Source organism: Sphaeramia orbicularis, chromosome 9, assembly GCF_902148855.1.
Source record: "Sphaeramia orbicularis chromosome 9, fSphaOr1.1, whole genome shotgun sequence".
Lineage (NCBI taxonomy): Eukaryota > Metazoa > Chordata > Actinopteri > Kurtiformes > Apogonidae > Sphaeramia > Sphaeramia orbicularis.
The window spans coordinates 32,368,544-32,389,887 of NC_043965.1; the positions used below are offsets into that span (position 1 = coordinate 32,368,544).

Genomic DNA, 21,344 nt, shown 5'->3' on the forward strand with positions numbered 1-21,344 from the left:
ATTAAAAAAAGACCAACTGTTTTAGCTTTAATATTTAGATTGAGTCCCAAGTGGCCACATAGCCGTTGGTAATTTGTTAGAGCCCCAGGGACAAGATGTTAAGATTTTTTTAAAAATAAATTAACCATTCTGAAGATGGCGAATGTTTGCACTTTGCAGCCAGCTGAATAGAAATATTTAACAGCTACACAAACTACTGTAACACTACACAAAACCCATTATTGTGAAAACAGGACAAAGGGGTTAAAATGAGATGTTAAAGGGCAGAGAAGGGAAACCAGTGTTCTTCTATAAGACTACTCCTGAGTTTCCAGCAGTGAGGAAAAATGAGAGATGACTGTATATGTTTATGTATCTTACTGCTCACCTGCTGTGCTCATATCGTGTCAAATCTTGCGATCATCACCTCTTCCTCTGCTTCTTTTCTCCAGTCAGTTTGCTTACAGTTGTTCTTACTCTTCTGCCTCTGTCTTCCTCTTCCACATCACACATCTTATTCTTTCATTAGCCTTTACAGGTTTTTTGTGTATGTGTGAATGTGTTTCTCTATCCGACTGTGTGTGTACAGTAATTTAAGTAAACATAGCCTTGTTTGAGAGCTCAGGGACCCCCTGTGTGTGGTGTGTGGTGTGAGAACAGCATGAGCAGTGAATCCATCACACATGCACATTCACACACATACACCATCAGGGTTTGATCATACAGACAAGTAGTAACTCTAGTTGATTTCAATCCTCTAACCTTTCACTACAAATATAAACTAGGATGTCAGACTGTCTGATAAATATCAGGTTGGCTGCTTTACAATGTATTGGATCAGATTTATGATTACACAGGTTTTTTCACCTTGCACACAGAAGGCTTAGTTGGTGTAAGGGTATTATTTTGCTGTTGATATTTGACCAAAAGTGATGTATTTTACAGATTTTTTTTAGCTGTATTATAATAATTAGAAAATAGCGCAAAGAAATTTATCTGCTGATTGATGACATTGGATAAATTATTTTAAGGTTACAAATAAGAGACAGTCCCAACTTTAAGCGGCTTCTTTCCAAGAATAGGACACTGCCTATGGCATCTTTACACTCAGGAGTGGTGGAGAAATCTTAGTGTTAGGGTTTGTCTTTTTCTTCAGCTTAGGTGCCACAAGCCCAAGTCTTGTAAACGACAAGGAAAACTCTGTACCTGTTGAAATGTAGGGGGGAAAAAAATCACTTTTAACCAGGGCTTGGCAATATATGGAACTAATTCATCAACAAAGGTTTTACTTTCTGAAAATCATAAAAACTGATGCTGTTCCTCTGGAGCACTTTCCTGCTCAAAACACAACTTGTTTGGGTCTTTTAATATATTAAATGTGAATGTGTTACTTCAGTCATATGTTGCATATAGTTTGAGTTAACAGAGTATTTTTGCATCAATTTTTGTCTTCAGTTCATGTAGCTAGAAAACAATAAATTAAAATTGTAAATCAACTATAACATTGAAAAAAATCAAGATATAGTTTTTCAGCCATATGGCCAAGTTCCGCTTTTTACTGAGGTGTTAATTTCCTTTCATTGTGCGTATCCTGTTCATGTAACCTGGAATGTGTCTCCTACTGTACTGTAGTATTCTTTAAGCTGTATTTTTTACGAGTATATTTAATTTAAAGCCGGTAAATAGAAACCTTTACAAATTTCTTTTTAGATCTTGTGTATTCATATCATGGCATGTATTGTTACATTTACATCAGCTTACCCCATCAGCATATTACCAATGAATGTTTAGTTCCAAAACACTGTTGCATAAGGTTTTACGTCTGCTTTAACTAGTATCACATTATAGTCCAGCTCTGCCGATGGCATGTGTGATGTAATGGTGACTATAAATAACAACAATGGTTTCCTGAAGGATAGTGGTTTAGGTCTCACATCATGCGTTACTGTAGACTTTGCAAACTGTCCAACCTTAAGGCTTTCATTATCCAGAGCTCAGGCACGGACACTGATCGATGAAGGTATATCAGTTAAACTACTTAACGTAACCAGATCAGGTGCTGTGGAGACTAATGTTGTTTCTTACTTTGCAAGTAGTTAAATCGAGTGATCAGTGATTCTGGCGATAAAGAGCTAAAGTTGAAGACAACAGAAATAATTTTAGATTAAATGTTGAGTAGATACACTGAAAGTGAACCGACATTACTTGTTTAATTTGTCAAGTAAAATGACAAACTCATACATGTCAGGAGTTGCTGCTGGTTTTTGTCATATATGTTATTAAAATCAATATCACCCAGCCCTTGCAAACTGTATCTAGATCTACAGTATGTGTATGTGGTTATTTGTGCTTGTTTTGTTCACATGTATCAGTTGCTCTTTGCTCGTCCTAATGTCAGTCTTTTTGTCCCATGTTGTGTTTTCATATGACTCCCAGGTTTTTCTTCTCTTGTAAAGTGACACTAGCAAACACAGTGCAAGTCTCCAAAGGCAACATTTTTCTTGAGGGAAAAGTGCTTTGAAAAGATGTCATTGTTATAGTTTTGCTTTGTATCTTTTGCTCTTTCTCTCCATCTCTCAGTAGATTGTAAAGTTAGTGAAACGTTCACACACTGACAAAGACAGAAAACAGTATGAAGTAACACCATCTAAACTATCTCTGGTGAAGACAGACATGCTCTGGGAATCACAAATGTAATATTTGTCTGTAAGCCCTTTGACAGTTGTGTTTTTACACTTAATTGGTTCATATTTTTATTAGGTTCTGTAGTCTACACACAGAAAGATAAATAGTCCAGATATAGGGTAGAATATTGACTCAAAACTAATATATGTATCTCATTATATAACTTGCAACCTTTTTTTTTTTTTTTAACCTTTATTTAACTCTTTCAGTGCCATGGGCCGATTAAATCGGCTTTACGAATACAACCTTTAAAGTGCCACGGGCCGATCAGATCGGCTTTGGAGAACACGCCACATTTGTGTACAAACAAACCATCCACCCCCATTTCTTTCTCACATTTCGATGACGTTCTTTCTGTGTCCCCCTTTTGAGACCAATCAGACGGGAATTTGAGGTCACGTGACCGAATAATATTTTTATATCTTTTTAATGTTTCTTATTCTCCGGTGTTTCATCAGAGGGAGCCCTCCATGCCGGGGGGCGGCTGTGGACTCCGGGGGCTGTGGCGCCTTCTCTCACTGGGGTCCGCTCCTTTCTGGTGGGTGGGGGTCCCAGTTGGCCCTCTCCCACTAGTTGGGATGCGGGGCTGTGTTGCTGGTGCCTGGTCGCCGGGGTCGGCGGCTGCATCCTGGTGCGGATGGCTCCCTGAGACAGCACCTCCTAAACTGATGTTTTACTTTTACTTGTACATTTTTGTTCTGGTCTACCCGTGTTCAGTCAGTCTTCTTAAGTATGTGTGAGCTTGTGGGTTTGCATGTATATGTGTGTGTGTGTGTGTGTGTGTGTGTGTGTGTGTGTGTGTGTGTGTGTGTGTGTGTGTGTGCGGGTGAGTGGGTGGGTGTGGGTGGGGGGCGGTACTGATTTTTAAACTGATATGTAAAGCACTTTGTGCTACAGTTTTTAATGTATGAAAAGTGCTATATAAATAAAGATTATTATTATTATTATTATTATTATTATTATTATTATTATTATGAATTATGCAAATTACGATCAATAATGAATCGGCTGCGTCCGGTGCGTTTTGAATCTAATTAGCAATCGGTCGGATGTTACCGAGCGGTTTCCTGCAGGATTCTTCAAATATTATAAAAACGATGCGAAATACTGAAAAAGGGCCAAAATCTGTGGCACTTTTAAGGCTTATTAGCCCCTTAACTGTCTGGCACCAAAAGAGTTAACCAGATAGAATCCCATTGAGATCGAAATCTCTTTTACAAGGGCGACCTGGCCAAAAGGTCAGCAGCACACACCATAAAAGAATATAGGTTTTAAAAGACAGGTAATAACAATAAATTAAAGAACAGTAAATTTAGTAGTAACAGAAAAGTTTGACAATTCTCAAAGTGCATTTTTTTCTAAGTGCAAATTTAGCTGAGGTCATAGCGATTTAAAAACAGAGGCACTGTCCAATTGACTCTCGCTGTCTTGCCCATAAAATGGAATGAAAAGCTTGTGGTTCTACAAAAACTAGATAATAAATCTCATCTTTTCTAAATTACCTAAAGTTGGCTGAGTTAAAGTATGCAGTCAGCACAAGCAGAAAAGTCAACAATTTGACCCCGCAAAATGGTGCATGAATATGGAATGGACACTTGTACTCACAATACTTAAATCACCAGTGTACTTAGTGTTTTATTGAATCTGATACACTTGAGAGGGAAATTAAAATCTGCCTCCAAAATGTGTTTAAATAGCATAAAACAAAGTTACTGCTGGCACATGTATCTAAACTGCCTCTACCTCAGATGTGACCTGGTCTGACGTTGAAGCTTGTGTCAAAAAGATTTGAACTGACAGATATTTCATTAATTTCCCTTCACTGGGCCGGACAGTGTTTTGTTATCTGCTTTCGTCATGCTTACAGTTGGAATGCATTAATTATCAAATCCAATATTCACATACACTATGTGGACAAAACCACTGGGTCACATCATACCTACAGCTTAAAGAACTTTGCATTACTGTTGATTTGAAGTATCATGATAAAAATGTTTACGTTATTGTAATGATCCCATGTGAAGATGCTTCAGGGTCCGATCGAGTGGTAACACATGGACATATTTCTTGTTCAACAGTCCCTGTCATGTAAGCAGAGTAACTTCTATGCATGTATTATACATATTTGAGTAGGAATTTATAAGCACTTTAACATTATGTATAAGAAAATTTGGGGAGATAAAATTTTTAGGTGAAAAATGTCAAATTACTGCTCATGACACGTGGACTTGAAACTGACAAATTTTTTTAAGCTTTACGCAAACATTCAAAACATGCAGTTCTCGACAGGAATTGATATCAAGTAGGACAAAACCTTTTAGATATTATGTTCAACTATGCTGAAAATACATTTTGGAGTAAAATATTGAGAAGTCTGTGTTTTATTGACATGAGGATGTGGTAACACATGGACAGGCTGCCATAGTAACACGTGGACGACTCTACCATTGTATGCGTCACCCAAAATGTTGGCTTATTTCTTAAAACAACAAGCCAGATATAATCACAATGCTTTATTTAATGTGTTTAATACTAACAGTGTTATTTACAACTTGTGGTGGTCCATACTGATATAGGTAAATTACAAATAAAAAGTAATTTCTTGGTAACAGTTCACAGATAATCTTTTTAAATGTGACTAGTGTATGAATTCACAAATTTCATCATTCAGAATTGTAATTTCTCAAAGTAATAGACAGTGTTTTGCATGCCTTTTTGTTAATTTAATGCAGCCTAGCAGAAGGTTCGGAACTTCTCCTGTACTGTATAAGTGGTATTTTAAAAAGGATAACAGTTCCATAAAATAGAGATCTTTAGCTAAAATATGAGCCCACTTGGTAAATGATGTGTGCATATTTACTTTTTGATGTTGATGTTCACTTTCGCTTGATCAGACCCTCCACTGAATGATTCAATATGAGGCAAAACATCCCAAAACAGGAAATATTTGGTTTCAAACGTTAAATATTTACCATATAGTAACACTCTCGTTCCTCAAGGACAGTGTTGATCCTTGTAAAAACTTTATAGCTGGAGCAGACCCTGAGGGAAATCTGAAGATGTACACATTGTAACATTAACATACAATAAATGGAAATGTGGATGGAAAGTGTTGAATATCAAATGGAGTCAAGGGTGCATCGGGATTTTTTTGTGTGTGTATGTTTTTTAATAATTTATCTAGGGGGCAGCACAGTGGTGCTGTGGATTGCACTGTCGCTTCACAGCAAGAAGGTCCACAAAGACATGGACTAATAGATTAATTGGTTAATCTAAATTGCTCATAGGTGTGAATGTGAGAGTGATTGGTTGTTTGTCTCTATATGCCAGCCCTGCGATGACCTGGTGACACATCCAGGGTGTACCTTGCCTTTGCTCATAGGTAGCTGGGATAGGCTCCAGCACCTCTGCAACCCTCTGGAGGATTAAGTGGTTCAGAAGATGGACGAATTTATCTAAGTGAAAGTGTCATTTTGACAGTCCTAATAATTTCACGTTACAACTCGAATATTGGTTAAATAAGTAAGTTTAAGCAAACATTATTTTAAGAATATATTTACTGTTAGTTATTTAGTAGCTACTATATGTAATCCCATCAGTTAAATATGACAACTGACAATAAATACTGTTGAAATGCCATTTCAACTAAGCTCTGACTCGGATATAGATCAAAACTGGCATACAAGTTCTTTGATAGTATGTGTACATATATGGCCTCTGTTAAGTTTAAGAACCTAATGTGGACAGAATGTGTTGAGTGGCAAGTTATTTATTATAGCATATTACTAGATTGATTGATTTGAAGGCAACATTTTAAGTTTTGCTGTAAATATCTATACAGACATATGTCATCTACTGTTTTCTACTGATTGTGAATAAGGGGTATATTGGTATTAGCCCTGGAAAGAAAATATATTAATCAGCCTGTATTTTATAAAGCTGGAATGTGTTTGCGACATATGGAGTCCAATGAGCGTTATTTTTATGCAAATGTTAGGACTCTTACATAGATGAAAAAAATGCTAAGTACTTTATTTTTTTGATAGTGTGTACTTGTGGGGCTCCTGCCTATCAGTCAGAGGGAATGCTGTCCAGTAGGCTGTGGTCCCACCTCTAAAAGCTCAGTTGGAAGGTTTATCCTCTCCACCATCAGAAACGGCTGAGTGGTCAGTGAGTGACCCCCTTTACAACCGCCACTGGCAACCTGAGAACAGGGCTATTCTTATCTGGGCCTGGCCCGTGTGAGGTGGCAGCAAGGCAGGTTCTCTTTCTCACACACACACACACATGAAATCACACACACACACCACAGCATCTCTTGAGAGTGCGTGATATGAAAGGCTGTCATTGAGAAGGGAGGCAAAGGAGCAGCAGAGAGAAGAATGTCTTTAGCATGTGAATGATGCAGGATTGGTTTTCCACTACAGAGGCAAGGAAAGGCCGGATGGAGAGGGGAAACATGGTGAGGAGAGAAGATATGGAAAAAGGGAAGGGGGAGAGGAAGGGCTGTCTTGAGCAGACATAAACACACAAAATACATGGAATTCAAACTGATCCAAGATCCGCGGTGATATCTGTAGGCAGTGAATGTTTATCACATTAGATTCTAAAGGTAACAGGAGACGTGTGCTTGAATAACCTGGGACTTAATCACATCTTAATCATGGACTTTAAAAGACTTGTTTGTGGCTTTAGTTGGTGCAGACATTCGGCCAGGGTATCATTCATGCATGTTTGGTACCAGTACAACTTCTGGTACCTGGATTTGACATCAGTTCCTGGTAATATTAATTTTCAAATATAACAAACAAAATTATATTTCACATTTTGGTACCGAGCTTTAGTTTTATTTTTCAACTCCTTGGAATATTTATACACCCAACACAGTTTTACAGTGTAAAATACATTAATCTATTTACCACAGCGTTGTTTAGCTTAAGTTGAGTATTTCATATTTTTGGTTTAAATTTCACACACCCTGTAATTTTTCCTCTCAAAGTAGTTTCACAACATTAAAAATTAACCAATTTACCATAACTTGGACTTGTCTGGTAACATAATGTCACCAATGAAACCATATAGAAGTGACATGTATGCACTGAGACTGATGATATTTAAAATACTGTGCAAAAGTGTTGTTTTGGCAGTGTTGTAATGATATAAAGTACATATTTATTTTTCAGTCTCTTTTCTTCAGTTTCAATGAGAAACTACAGAAAATATGTGCACAATATTTGTTAGGGCTGTAATTTGGAGTTAATATGTGCAAATATTTCTTTTCCTTTTTAAAATTTAGTTGCCCCTTTTAAGAAAATAATTACTTTTCCAAGACTCTTTTGTTCATTTTGTGAAATAGGCTTATTACCTTCACCAGGAGGTATTGTGATCACTTTGCTTTGTGTGTTTGTTTGTTTGTTAGTTAGCAACTTTACGGGAAAACTATTACAACCATCTTTACCAAATTTTACCCACAGATAGGCCTAGGTCCTGGGACGAACCCATTAAATTTTGGGCCAAGTAGGCCAAAGTTCAAGGTCACATCAAGGTCAGAAAATCCCAAATTTTTCTATCTCTCATCATTGAGCAATTTTCGAAAATTCATAAAAAATTCAAAATGACTCCGATTAGCCTCCAGTCTGATACACCCGTAGCTTATAACAAAATCTTGTATCTGGCACAAAACTGTCCACATCCACTGTGGAAGGTGGACTCTGTGGACATTTTTTAAAAAGAAATAGTCGATCCACACATGCACACCGTTCGGGGTGCTTGGCAGAGGTTTGCATTCTCTGAACGCTTGTTAATAATAGTCTTATTAGTTGTCCATTTATTTAAGAGTAAGGGTTCACTGTAGGTATAACCATCGTCTGTTTTAAAGGAAGGGGTATGGGTACAGGTACAGTGTTTTATGACACTGTTTTTTATGCAAATAAAAAGATTGAATAATGGACCGCAGAGTGTAGATTTTGGAGTTTGAGTGGATTTTTGTGGAGTGGAGACACATAAGGATGGCAAAATTAGAAAGATAAAAACTGGTGATAGACTGTTCCATTACAAAAGTAGCCCAAAGAATAAAAAAAAGTCTGTTTTGAGTAAAGCCTGGTATTAGGGCTACGCAGTGCATTGGATTAATTCAATTAGTTGTGGGATTGCTTTCTGAAAATTGTGAAAAATTAGATAAGAATGACTTTATTTCACTGGAGATCCTCTTTTTCTTCTTCTCATATACTTATTGTGAATGTGTTTCTGATTACATTTTTTTGGCCATATCACCCACCCCTACCTGGTATAATAAAAAAAAAAACAAACTGAGAATTAATGCAGTAAATTTCATTGTCTGTGGAAGTTGTTTTTTCTGGACATCTTTGTTTTGAATTATGACCATACATATTTCCTATTTATCCTGAAACAGAGAATTATGTACGTATGGTTAGAATTGGTCATAACTGCTAAAATAACAAATCTAACGGTGGGCTAAATCTTCTGCCCAGTACTGTACTCTGTATTGAAATAAGAAACCAGACATTTTTGCTGCTTGATAGTATGAAGGCAGTTTCTTCAGTGTCATAAGTATTCATAGTGGGTACCCATCCCTCGCAGCCATCCAACACCAGATACAGACATCAAGCTCTGTGGGACAGGCCTCGTCTCCCTCACAGCCTTTTTTACACATAAGTAATTAGATGCAAAACAACATAAACAAACACACACCTCTTTGAGTGGCAGGCATCCTCTGTGTGATTGGCACTGTTAATCCCTGATGTCACACAACAGCGTGTGTGCATGTTTGTGTGTGTGTATGTTAAGAGTGATTAATTATCCTTCTCATGCTGGGGATCTCCTTAGGTTATTGATTACGTCATGAAGCAAACCCACAGGGGGATGATTTTCTTGCACTAACAGGGAATCAATTAGTGTCTGGGGACTTGTTTACTTACGCACGTGCACATATGTTTGTGTTTGTGCGTGCATGCCTTGTGTGTGTGTGAGTGTTTATGTGCATAAACTCTTGAATTTAATGATACTAGCCTGGAGTTACTGTCACTGCTTATCATAGTGCTCATCGATAGTCAAACATTAAAGTTGGTGAACATGTCTTTGATTCGTGGTGTGTTTTCTGGTCTCTCCTCAGTATCGGGGCTCTGATGAGACGTGTGTTTGTTTTGAGAACCATCAGCATGGTCTTCCAGAGCTCTCTTCTCACTGTGCTGGAACCATCACCACTCATGAAAGGTGAGACTGAAACACAGCCCAGGGCACAGTGGTGGTCATAGCATTTCTTTTTGATTTACCAGTTTCCCTGTATATTGTACACAGCCCGACTAAGAAAAAACCCCACACTATAATATTTCATTAGACTGCCTTTAGCTTTGATTATGGCACATATTTGCCGGGGCATCATTTCAATAAGCTTATGCAATGTCACAACATTTATTTACATCTTTTTTTTGGGGGCATGTAACGTTGCTGAACATTGACCAGAATAACTCACGCAACTGCCCCCATAAGCTCATACTATAGGCAGTAGGCATGATGGGTAATCACTTCATCAACTGTCTGATGCTGTGATCACTCTGGAACATTGTCAGTCTGGATTGATCAAAACACATGACCATCTTCCACTGAAACACAGTCCAATCTTTATGTGACTCAGCGCATCAGTTATGGTTAAAGAACTTGCTGTTCATTCAGTTATGGACTTTTTTTTGTTTATTGGCCAGACTGTGTATATCTCACATAGTCTAGAACAGGAATGTCCTAATTACGTGTGATGTAATTACTTACATAAACAATACCCAGTGTTGATCTAATGTTTTTTATAAGAAGTTGTTAGTTGAATACCAATGATTTACTTTTTACACATTTAAATTGCTAAGAAACATAAATATACTTTGAATCCTGAGTACTTAGAACTTTACAACTGCACCACACTAAGCACTTTACCTATGTGTGTTTTCTTTGTTTTGTGCGTGTTGACCCTGGTCTGTGTTTGTTTTTTAAGTTGGTGACAAGTGTTGCTTTTTAAAGCTACTTTCATGCTCTTTTTAAATTGCCCCTCGGGGACAAATAAAGTGCGTTGAATTGAATCAAATTAAAAATTTAGTTTCGTTTTTACTAATGCTGTCAAACAATTAAAATTTTTAATCAGATTAATCACAGGGTTGCTGTGGATTCATTTTGATTAATCACAATTAAGTATCATTGATTTTTAATCTATGTTAATTCCATTTTGCATTAGCAAACAGACTCAAGAAAGAAGGGAATATATATGCACTTAACATGTTTATTAAACACCTTCAACAGTTTCAACAAAACAGCTTGAAACAATTGTTGCATTTTTTTTTTTTGTCCTCATATTTCCATCCAGAGGGCCAACGTGCTGTTTAGTGTCTTCCATCTTTATGGGTTGGTTCTGCTGCCAATCACTACTGGATCAACTGCCCATTTGCGCATGCATGACGCTAACTCTACTTGGACAAACTGCCCCAAATGCGTTGCCAGAGATGTTCAGAGTCATTCTGCGCTACAGATGGGTTAATTGAGTTAAAATTTTTAATTGGATTAATCATGATGATGAATTAATCTGCATTAATGCGTTAATTTTGACAGCCCTAGTTTTTTACATTATTATAGATGGGATTTTTTTTGTTTTGTCCAAGCATGAACTCAATTGGTATTGCTATTGTAAACATTGGAATCAGCGCAGAATTTCACCCCTGATTCACCCCTGGTGTAAAATTAACCTTTTGTCTTCTGTTACATATGAGATGCCATCTAGTGACAAATTGCTGAAAATTCCTGTATAATCTCAAAAATAGTGCATAATGAGTTTTTTTTACTCATACATGTTTAAATCTAATTGCATGTGCATATATATTTATTCTGTGTTTTGTCCTTGAAGACATCAAACAAGAAAATTATACGTTTAGAAGTGTGTAACCTTGATAACAGCTTTGTACAGTTATAGCAATTTCTCAACAAACTTCAAGACATCGTCACCTGGAATGGGTGTGACAGTCTGAAACAAATAGAAAAATACTAGAAGTTTAACTAAATCTGGCAAAGCTCTGCTAATTAAACCTTTACAGTTGACTACCTTAAATTATGGAGTCAATACCTCTAACACTCAGAACGGAATACTATAATGATCCTGATTTATCTTTGGATTAAGTGGTTTCAGTGTTTTCAGCCTAAGGATAGTATAACATACCACAAGTTTCGGGTTTCTCTTTCATTCTACTCAATACGTCTACTGATTTTGTCAGTTCAGCTGGCAGGTATTTAACATGATATTAAGGTTATGTAACATCGATAAAGCAAGAATTTTACAACAGACAATGGGCTTCAGTCGAAGTTCTAAATGTTGTGTTGAATCAGACACCTGGTCCTGTGTAGTCTGTGAGATGCTGACCGGGGGGGCTGTTTGTCTAATGAACTGTTTTCTTAAAAGTGTAGTTTATAGTTGTCACAGTTTTGGTGTCTTCCGCCCTGAGGCTTTCCAGTATGTGTCTGTGGTCTGTGGGTCAAGGGAATGTAAGCAGAGTGGGGGAAAAACATACCTCAACCTTACAAACCTATGTAAATGTAAAAAATGTGTCCTTTTTGTCCAGGATAACTTTGCACTGCAGAGCTCTAAGGGGCTGGTACACTTACTTTGTTTGGACTTTTCCAGTTTTATCTGAACTGAACTGAATCCTCCCCTGGACCATGATGTGGACCAAACACACAGTCTTTGGTCTCGCTGAAATAGGTGGTGTTGGTTTGGTTTTTTCAGTTGGGAAGTTGAACAAGGCTATGGTGGGAGAAGATAAATGAAAAGACAGAAGTTAAAAATAAGCTGAATTAATAACCTGCTAACATTAGACTTATGGGGCATTGTAATTGGAGGCCTTGCATGTGTAGATGATGACAGGATGTGTTAGTGTGGTCCCAGGTGTAACGGTGTAACAAAAAAAAATAGGATCAATGGCCCTGTAGCTTACCGGCCAAATTAAAAGCTTTGGGAAATGTATCCAGATGCCATTTATTATCACCCAGTTATGTGTATTTATTATATTACAGAAATAGCCCATGTTTTGGTCATATTCCAATCAGATCTGTAAAAAATTCAAATTCCAACTTGATATCATTGATACTTACTGATTTATTGGATCAATCCACTTCTTATGTGTTATAATGAGAAAATTTTTCAAAGTCGCACCAAATCCAGAATCAGATCCTGATCGTAATAATTTCAATATCTTGTGTTGACATCATCATACAGAAGCTGTATACCAAGTTTGAAGTCAATCAGAACTGTAGTTTGGGAGAAGAAGACGATTGAAATTTTTTCCCCATAAGAGCCCATGTCAAATTTTCCATAAGTTCCCAGATCCAGAAGAAGATCCTGATCAGCATGTGGACATTATGTTTTGGTCATCTCCCCATCAGGGCTGTACTGTAGAAATTTTAACTTGATATCATTTATATTTACTGAGTTATTGCATCCATCCACTTCCTATCTCTTATAATGGGGAAATTTTTCAAAGTTGCATCAAATCCAGAATCAGATTCGGATCCAAATAATTTCACTAACTTTTGTTGACATCATCATAAAGAAGCTGTATACCAAGTTTGAAGTCAATCGGAATTGTAGTTTCGGAGAAGAAGACGATAGAAGTTTTTGTAACGGACGACAGACGACGACAGACGACGACGGACGACGACGGACGACGACGGACGACGACGACGGACGCCGCATGACGACAATAGCTTACAGCCTGTCGGCCAGTAAGCTAACAACCATGAGTCGGCCCTTACATAGTTTTCATGGACAGTTATGGGCATGTGGCTCAAGAGTGGGATAAATACAATTTTTGGAGAATTTTAAATGAGAAGATCTAGCCCCAGACATATCAGAATCAGAATACTTTATTAATCCCAGGGGAAATTATTGAGTGTCACAGTCTATCCATTACAGTATGATAAGTAGCAGGAAAGAAAATATCAATACAACTGAAAAAGAGAAATATATAAATATATACATATTAAACTCTAAATATACAAACATATATTTTGTAGTAGATATAAAGTGAGAAAAGCAATTCATATCTGTCCATTAACCCTTGAAGACCTAGAACTCTTTTTGTAGCGTGTTACAAATTAATTTTTCTCTACATCTTCTTTCCTAATTGATCATTTACTATATTATTATCCTCTGCATTTTGCATTTTTCAGTGAAAATCAGGTATTTTCCTACATTTAATTTACTCACCATATAGGTGTTCATAAAAGCTCAGAGTAAATTCAAAGTTTAACAGAGAAAGCAGGAGAAAAAGTGAAATTTTCAGCAAAATTTATCATTAACTGAATGAAAAAAATATGTGTCGATAACCAGTGTCATTTGCTGAACTACATGGGTTTTACTGGTGAATAAATGTTGCAGAGCCTCTGAATGTCCAAATGAGTTGTATCTGACGCTACTGAAAAGACGAGAAACTGCATATTTCCTAATTATTAAACATATGTATGTAGGATTGGTGTTTTAAAAGTTATTTAACAGTTTGGATCAGTGTTTGTTTAGGTCTTTGAGGGTTAAAGATGAAGCTAAGGTTTCTAAACCTGCGCCTTAAGTCCACATATTGAGCCAAATGTTCCAAAGGACATTGATAGACAGATGCTTTGTCTCTCCAGAGAGCCATTCAGTTGTTAATGTCTGAATGACACATCTGATTCTGTGGCACAGCAAGTCGCAAAGCATTTGGGATTCAGATCTGTGGTATTTATCTCAGCTAGAGCTGTCTGTTCCCCAATCAAGCCACTCAGACTGAAAGTTGAGGCCTATCTCCACTCCGCTTTACGCGCAGTACAAAGATTTCAGAGGAAAAGAACACATTCAGTTTCAGAATTTTCAATATTACATGATAACCCTCCGCTTCTCACTCTTCCAGACTGATCAGTCGCTGCATCTGTGTGACTCCAACAGCCTTGTGTCGCTGACTGAAGAGTCTTATTCGGCAAAAACTCTGGCGGCTTGAGTGAATAATTCAGTGTTAGCGGCAGCAGAGATAGACAGGCTCTGTGGTTCCTCTGTGTTTCCCACCAACACTGCTCTGCCACTTCCCCTCAGAGGATACACTACATGTGTTTTGGGGACGAGGGGGGGGTTGTGGAAGAAGGAAGAGGAGACGCTTCAGCAGCTTTACCGTTTCCAACTGCTTTGTCTCCCCTGCTTTGACAGAGAATAGTACAGAGTATAGCGAGAAGTGAGCAGAGAACATTGTAAAATTGATAGTTTTCTGCCTTTTCTCAGAAACAGAACTTATTTTTCATCGTCTGACTTCACTCAGATGTGAGATATGTTTTTCCTCTTCTTTGTGTAACGTGTTTTTGATTTTGCTCGTCTCCTTTAGGTATGGCTGTCCTGAGCATGAGCATTCAACACTTCCTGGGTGGTCTTATCACCACTCTCACTTTCACTACCATGATGCATTGCACTCAAAGGGCTGAGGAAAGCATTCAGGTAACACAGGCTATCACTCACACCTGTCAACACTCTTTCATTCTAAATACCCAGGTAGCTTTTATGTAATAAAGTTTCTCCTCATGTTGGTCATTATGTCATTTGTCGGTGTTGGGTTATCTCCTTCCTTCCCCTCCCCCCCCCCCCCCATGTGCGGTTGTAATTGTGCTATTTTATAATGTTAGGTCATTTCCTCTGGTTGTCAAAGGGAGATCCTCAGCATACAGTACCACACCTATCATCACCTATTCCCCTGTCGCCGACTCTACCTGTCAGTTCTCATCAGCTGTTTCCACCTGGAAAATCTCAAACATCTTAGCACACCCATTTTCTATTCATCACTTCTTTTCATTTGGCCCCCCTCCCCTTTTGTTTTTTACCATCTCTGGCACTGTTTTCTTCCCACCTCATTCCATTTCTTTGTAATCTTGGATTCGTTTAAACGCTCTCTCTTCCACTCTGACTTTTTCCTCTCCTCTCTGTTTTTCTCCACTTTGGCATAACTCCTTTTGTCCCTGCTGTAACTGGGCTATCGTTGCCTGGAGGTGTTCGCTGTTAACACAGCCATTCAACTCGTCACTCAGTCAATCTCTGAAGGTGACAAATTATCATTTAAATTGCTGTCAGTTTAAAAGAGGAGACCGTAAGAGTAAAAAAAGGAAAAGAAAACCACATGTTGTAGAACTACTGTCAGGATTTGATCACTAATAAAATAAATGATGGGAGTGAATCAATCACAACATACGATGATGAGAACCACGGTTAATATGAGAGGCTCTCATGACACATATACAGTTTGCTTTCGAGTGTGTGAATCGGTATGTGTGTGTTTGTGCACACAGAAGGGGAGAGCATTAGCCGGCTTGTGCTTGGTGTGTGTGTGTGTGTTGTGTGTGTTATTGAAGGTAGTGTATCCAGTGACAGAAAGCTGATAGTGTGAGTGCTTGTTAACGATCCCCAGGAGAACGAAACTGAATCTGTTAAACAAGTTGCTTAGAATAAAGGCACTCCACTTAGCTGTGGTCACACAGGCTCTCAGTGCTCGTTCCCTCATCCTACAGACCACAGTAGAAGCTCAGATAGACTAAACCCACCACCAACACTCAGCCACTAAAGATCATTGCAATTTCAGCCTCTTTTTCCAGTAAGAAGTATCTTTTTTCACATCGCGTGGTAATTGTGTGGTAGTACAGCTGGTCATTGAGTAAAACACAATTTATACATGTATAAACTGTATTTAGATTGCAATGCTTTGCCTACTTCTTTCACTCAAAAGGCAGAAGTTTGTCTCTGTCTTGCACATGCATATGTTAAAAGGCATATATTAAAAGATCATAGAGGACATTTAAGAGAACATCAACGTAAAACACAAGAAAACTACTGTATTTTAAAAGGGACACAAACACAATAGAAATCCTTTACTATAAAGTCAGTGCTTGTAGCCCTCAAGTGGATCTGGATATCAGAGTTTCTGTCAGCTCCTGTCTTTGTTTGAAGCCTTTGAAAGCATGTATTTACGACGGGTGATTTACAGGCTTTGTAATAACCGAGGTAAGTACCAGCCTAATAAATCAATTTGTTCAGTCATTAGCGTAAGTGTCACTGCAGTACTTGAGTTTGTTTTTTTCTTTTGGAGTTGCCTGCTGAATGGCGCTCTCAGGCAGAGGGAGGAGGCTTGGAGAGATTAGGTAATCTCTGTCCTTCTCTCTCTCTCTCTCTCTCTCTCTCTCTCTCACTCTGTCCTGAAAGCCTAAAGGCTGGGATCAGATACTGTTCTTCGCTTGGCGTCTGTCCAGCATCTCAGGCCATGATCTCACGCTTTCTCTTTCAGGTTTCCAGCCTTTTTTTTTTTTATTCTTCTCTTCTATTGTTTCCTATTGAACTTTGGGGCTTTTTCCTAAAGTTTGTTAATCATACATTTTTCTTTGTGTGTTTTGGTTAATTACAGAATGTCACCTTTTCCATATTTCCATCATCATCCATGTTTCCATCAAATCTCCTTTAACCCCTTTCCATAGATGTTCTTCCAGAACATATGCTATGCACATATTGTATCAGAAAATGTATAAGGAAACAGCAGAAAATCCTGCTTTTACACTTGAGGACACTGTACAAACAGTTTTTCTTTCTTTCTTTCTTTCTTTCTTTCTTTCTTTCTTTCTTTCTTCTTTGTTTCTCTCTGTCTCTTGTTCGTTCGTTCTTTCTTTCACTCTGTCTTTCTTTGTTTCTGTCATTCTTTTTTCCTTCTTTCTTTCTTTCTTTCTTTCTTTCTTTCTTTCTTTCTCTGTTTTTCTTTCTGTCTCCCTTTCATTTGTTCTTTTTTTCTTTTTCTACCTTTTTCTCCCTTCTCTCTCTGTAAATCTCATTTTTTCATCTCAACATTCCTCCCTCTCTCGTCACCTCATCCTAACTCTGTTTTTCTTCCTTTCTCCTTCAGGCGACCCACTACAGTTTCCTGGCGACTCTGGAGGTGCTGGGAAAGCTGACATTCAGCGCCCTGGCTGGAGGTGTAGTGGATTGGTTTGGTTTCCAAGTTGCCTTCCTCTTCTTCCTCACCCTCTCCGCTGGGACGGCCCTGCATGTGTGGACGGCTACCTTCACTGGTGCTCTCAGGGAACACCAGCTCAAAGAACAGCCTAAGTGACATCCAGATCAGGTGTTGGGTTTTCGTACGAGGCGTCTGCAGGTGCTGACAAAGTCTTAAAATATGTAAAATTTGAGAACTAGCATTTCAACACCTCCCAAGTCCCAGTAGACATAGCCCTCATGACTTCAGTGAATCTTCATATCAGTTTCAGATATATTCAATAAGTTGAGTTTCTTACATCGCGATTCCTTAAGGAGAAATTAGCCATGCCATTACTTACTCTGTTGTTACAGAGGAAGTTATTTATTTATTCTTTTTGTGTTTGTTTTGCCTTTTTAAACTGCACAAATCAACCTTATTGTCATTTCACTGGCCTTATATTGTATTTAATTTCTAGAAAAGTCTTACTATGAAACATGCAGATACAGTGAACTTAGGGAAGACTGCACTGTGTTTTTACTAGAGCTGGGTGATACAGACAGCAAATTAAATGTTGATTTTTTATTCAGTGTTAATGGGGGATTTGTGATTTTAATGATTTCTACATGAAATCAAGGGCTCAAAAGTAGTTTTCTTTATTAAATATATGAAATATCAACAAACAATAATAAAACAGAGCCCTCATAAGGGAGTCAGTATGGATTACAGCACTGTGTAAAAGTCTAAAGCTGCTATTAGGTTGATTTTAGCAAAGTAATAATGATCATACTCATGCTTTTCTCAATCTCTGCATTAAAATACAACTAAAAAAATGTGCAAACATTAAAAAAAAACAAAAAACAAAACAAAACTGCAGAATCAGAAAAAAAATATAGCTCAATTACCTGGACAAAGAAAAAATAAAACAGATAAAATATAAAGAAGGAAGCATGACATAATATACTACAACACAATGACTTATCTTTTTGTGTGTGTTTAATATTGAGCACATACTTTCCTCGTTCATGCATTCTATACAATACAATGATTATTTAGGGTTAGAACATGACAAATATTTCTGAAGTCTAGAGGTAGAGAATTTACAGTATTTATAATGAAATACAATTTGATTTTATTTTTTTTTTCAATAAACTGAAAACTAATTCATTATGTAAGTCTAGATGACTGTAAACAGAATTAACCTTAAAGACAAAGTGTAATGGTTTATTGCAATGATGTTTATCACAAGATACAGTTATAGTTTTATAGTCCAGCCTCAATTACAATGAATTCACTGTGTCCCAGTACTTCTATCCATACAGTCTACGTATGTTCTTTTTCAACCATGCAAATTTACAATTAATGACAAATAAAGGTGATCTAGGACTTTTGCACAGTACTGTATTTGTTAAGAATAAAGCGTGACGGGTAGGAAATGACTGGAGAACCACATCCACAATGAAAAAGAAAAAAAAAACAGGGTTTTCAATATTTGTTGAGCAAGATTACAATTACATTCATTAAAAATCAACAGCGCAGTTATGTTTATTAAATGGCTATATCGCCCAGCCCTAGTTTTTGCTGAATTTATTTGGATGAGATAATTGAACCCTTTGCGTGACTGGTTACAGTAGAAAGTACAGTATGTTTTGGTAGTAACATACATGTGTACACAGTGTTTTAAGGAAAAAAAACTATAGGAGATAGATAGAATCTAAGCTGTTTTTTATCATCTGAGCCATTTTAATGTTTTAATAAGCCAGCAATAAGCAGCCAAAAGCAATATTGCTACTTTGTTTGTTCTATCATATCGTACTGTATTTGAGTATTATCATTCTCTTCAGTTGTATGGTTTACAGTTACATATGAATGAATTTCTGCTACCTCGCATCAACACTGTATGGTACGACACACACATCCACTCTACTTGGTACAGTGTCTGCATTAAGTAGCACGTACACTCATTCACATTAAATGATTGGTTATGCTGTTGGTTGGCAACAGAAACACAAACACCATATGTTACCCAAGTGACGACATAGGTTTGCAGATACTGGATTTGTTCAGTAATATATTAAACATAGTTACTCACTGGTTTTCAGCGTAGACTGATTGAATCTCAGCCTTACACACTGCATGGTGCCATCACGAAGAATCAGATTAATCAATACAAATGTTCTGTACAAAACTTGAACGACCAATGTCAGTGGAACATTGCAGTTTCTGTTTGACTTTGTCTTTTATGCTGAAAAATATTAAATGCACAGTAACATGTACTCAAAAATATAACTGTCATTGGTACTGTATACTATATAAAGTAGTTTCTCTGGGCTTAAAATATGAATGAAACAGCAGCACAGAATGTTTTTTCCACTTTGCTTCATGAGAATTTCCTTCATGTAGGAGAATGTAATGGAAATGTAATCTTATAGTTGTTAAATGCATTGATGGGGGAAAGAACAACGGTGATATCTTCAGCACATTTAGCTATATTGCAACAGGCCACTTTTCATCCACGTAACAAATAAAGGGAAGTCATCCTACTTGTTATTAGTTATTAATTGGTTCATCCATGTATCCAGGATCTGTCTTGTTCTGACTTGTAGACCACTCTTTGCAAAGCACATCTCTTGTCTCTCAGCTACTGTGTTGCCTGAGATTTGCACAAAAAAAAAATAAAGCCGCTGAGTGAAATTTGGAGTATGTAGTGTTTTAGTTGCACTTCTACCTGTAGCTGTACTGTCACCATATTTTCTATCCACAGGGGAGCGTTTCTGTGTGGTCTTTAAGGACGGTCCCACCTTTGAAAGGCCACCGTGGCTTATAGCGGCTCTGAACACAACGCTGGCTCTCTGTGGTACACTGGCTGAAGGCTATAGACCTGAATAGGGCCCGTGTCACAGGATCCCCAACCCATACAGCTCTAATGACACAACAAATGCGGTGAAGGAGGATTAGGCCAGCTTACACGGCCCCTCAATACACCTCCACTTTACACTTTCTTACCCGGCCTCATTATCTTAGTGCAGTGTTTGAGGAGTGGGAGGGTTTGGAGAGAGACTTACGTTTTATCCACTCGGTTCTCCGAAATGAGTAACAGGCCTGTTTACATTGGTGTGTTTTGAGACGTGCATCGAAGAGAGCAGGGTTATTTTTTTTTAGTTTTCTCTGCTGAACTATATTCTCCAGCTTATCAAGGAAAGATTTGCTGTCTGGAGGTTGATGTGACTGGACAAGCATCATAGACAAGACATCTGGAGTTTACCCATTTATATGTCTTATACAGTGGTGGAAGTTTTTGGACACCCCATGCATTTGTCATGTATTTGATTAAGAACACTGGTCTACAAGAAAAAAGCTTCCAGAATAAAAGTAATGAAATTTTACCACTTGAGAATCACTGATAAAGAAAAATCAAGTAAAAAATGCTGGTTGGCTGAACTTTCCAAGATATAGCCTTGGGTCAAAATGTGAAATTCAAGAATTAATGAGAGAATGGGTTTGACTCAAAAGGAATATTTGTCTCAGAGCTACAAGATCTACTTCAAAACACTGTCTGCACATTAGAATACATTCACTGTACAGGTTCTATTTAGTGGAAGATTTATAAAACTATTACATAAATGTACATAAACCAATATACATGTGTAATAACACTTAATCATATACCCT

General features: G+C 37.6%; 1 protein-coding gene across 2 annotated transcripts in view; it reads left to right on the forward strand.

Annotated features, from left to right (window-relative positions):
- Positions 1–20,366, forward strand: part of mfsd3 (major facilitator superfamily domain containing 3) — a 34,096-nt gene extending 13,730 nt beyond the window's left edge. For both annotated transcript variants that reach the window (XM_030143187.1, XM_030143188.1), the window contains exons 4-6: positions 9,797–9,897; positions 15,057–15,166; positions 17,604–20,366. In XM_030143187.1, coding sequence (XP_029999047.1) covers positions 9,797–9,897; positions 15,057–15,166; positions 17,604–17,810 — 418 coding nt within the window. In that variant the 3' untranslated portion in view covers positions 17,811–20,366. The remainder of the gene's footprint in view (positions 1–9,796; positions 9,898–15,056; positions 15,167–17,603) is intronic.
- The last annotated feature ends 978 nt before the right edge of the window (positions 20,367–21,344 follow it).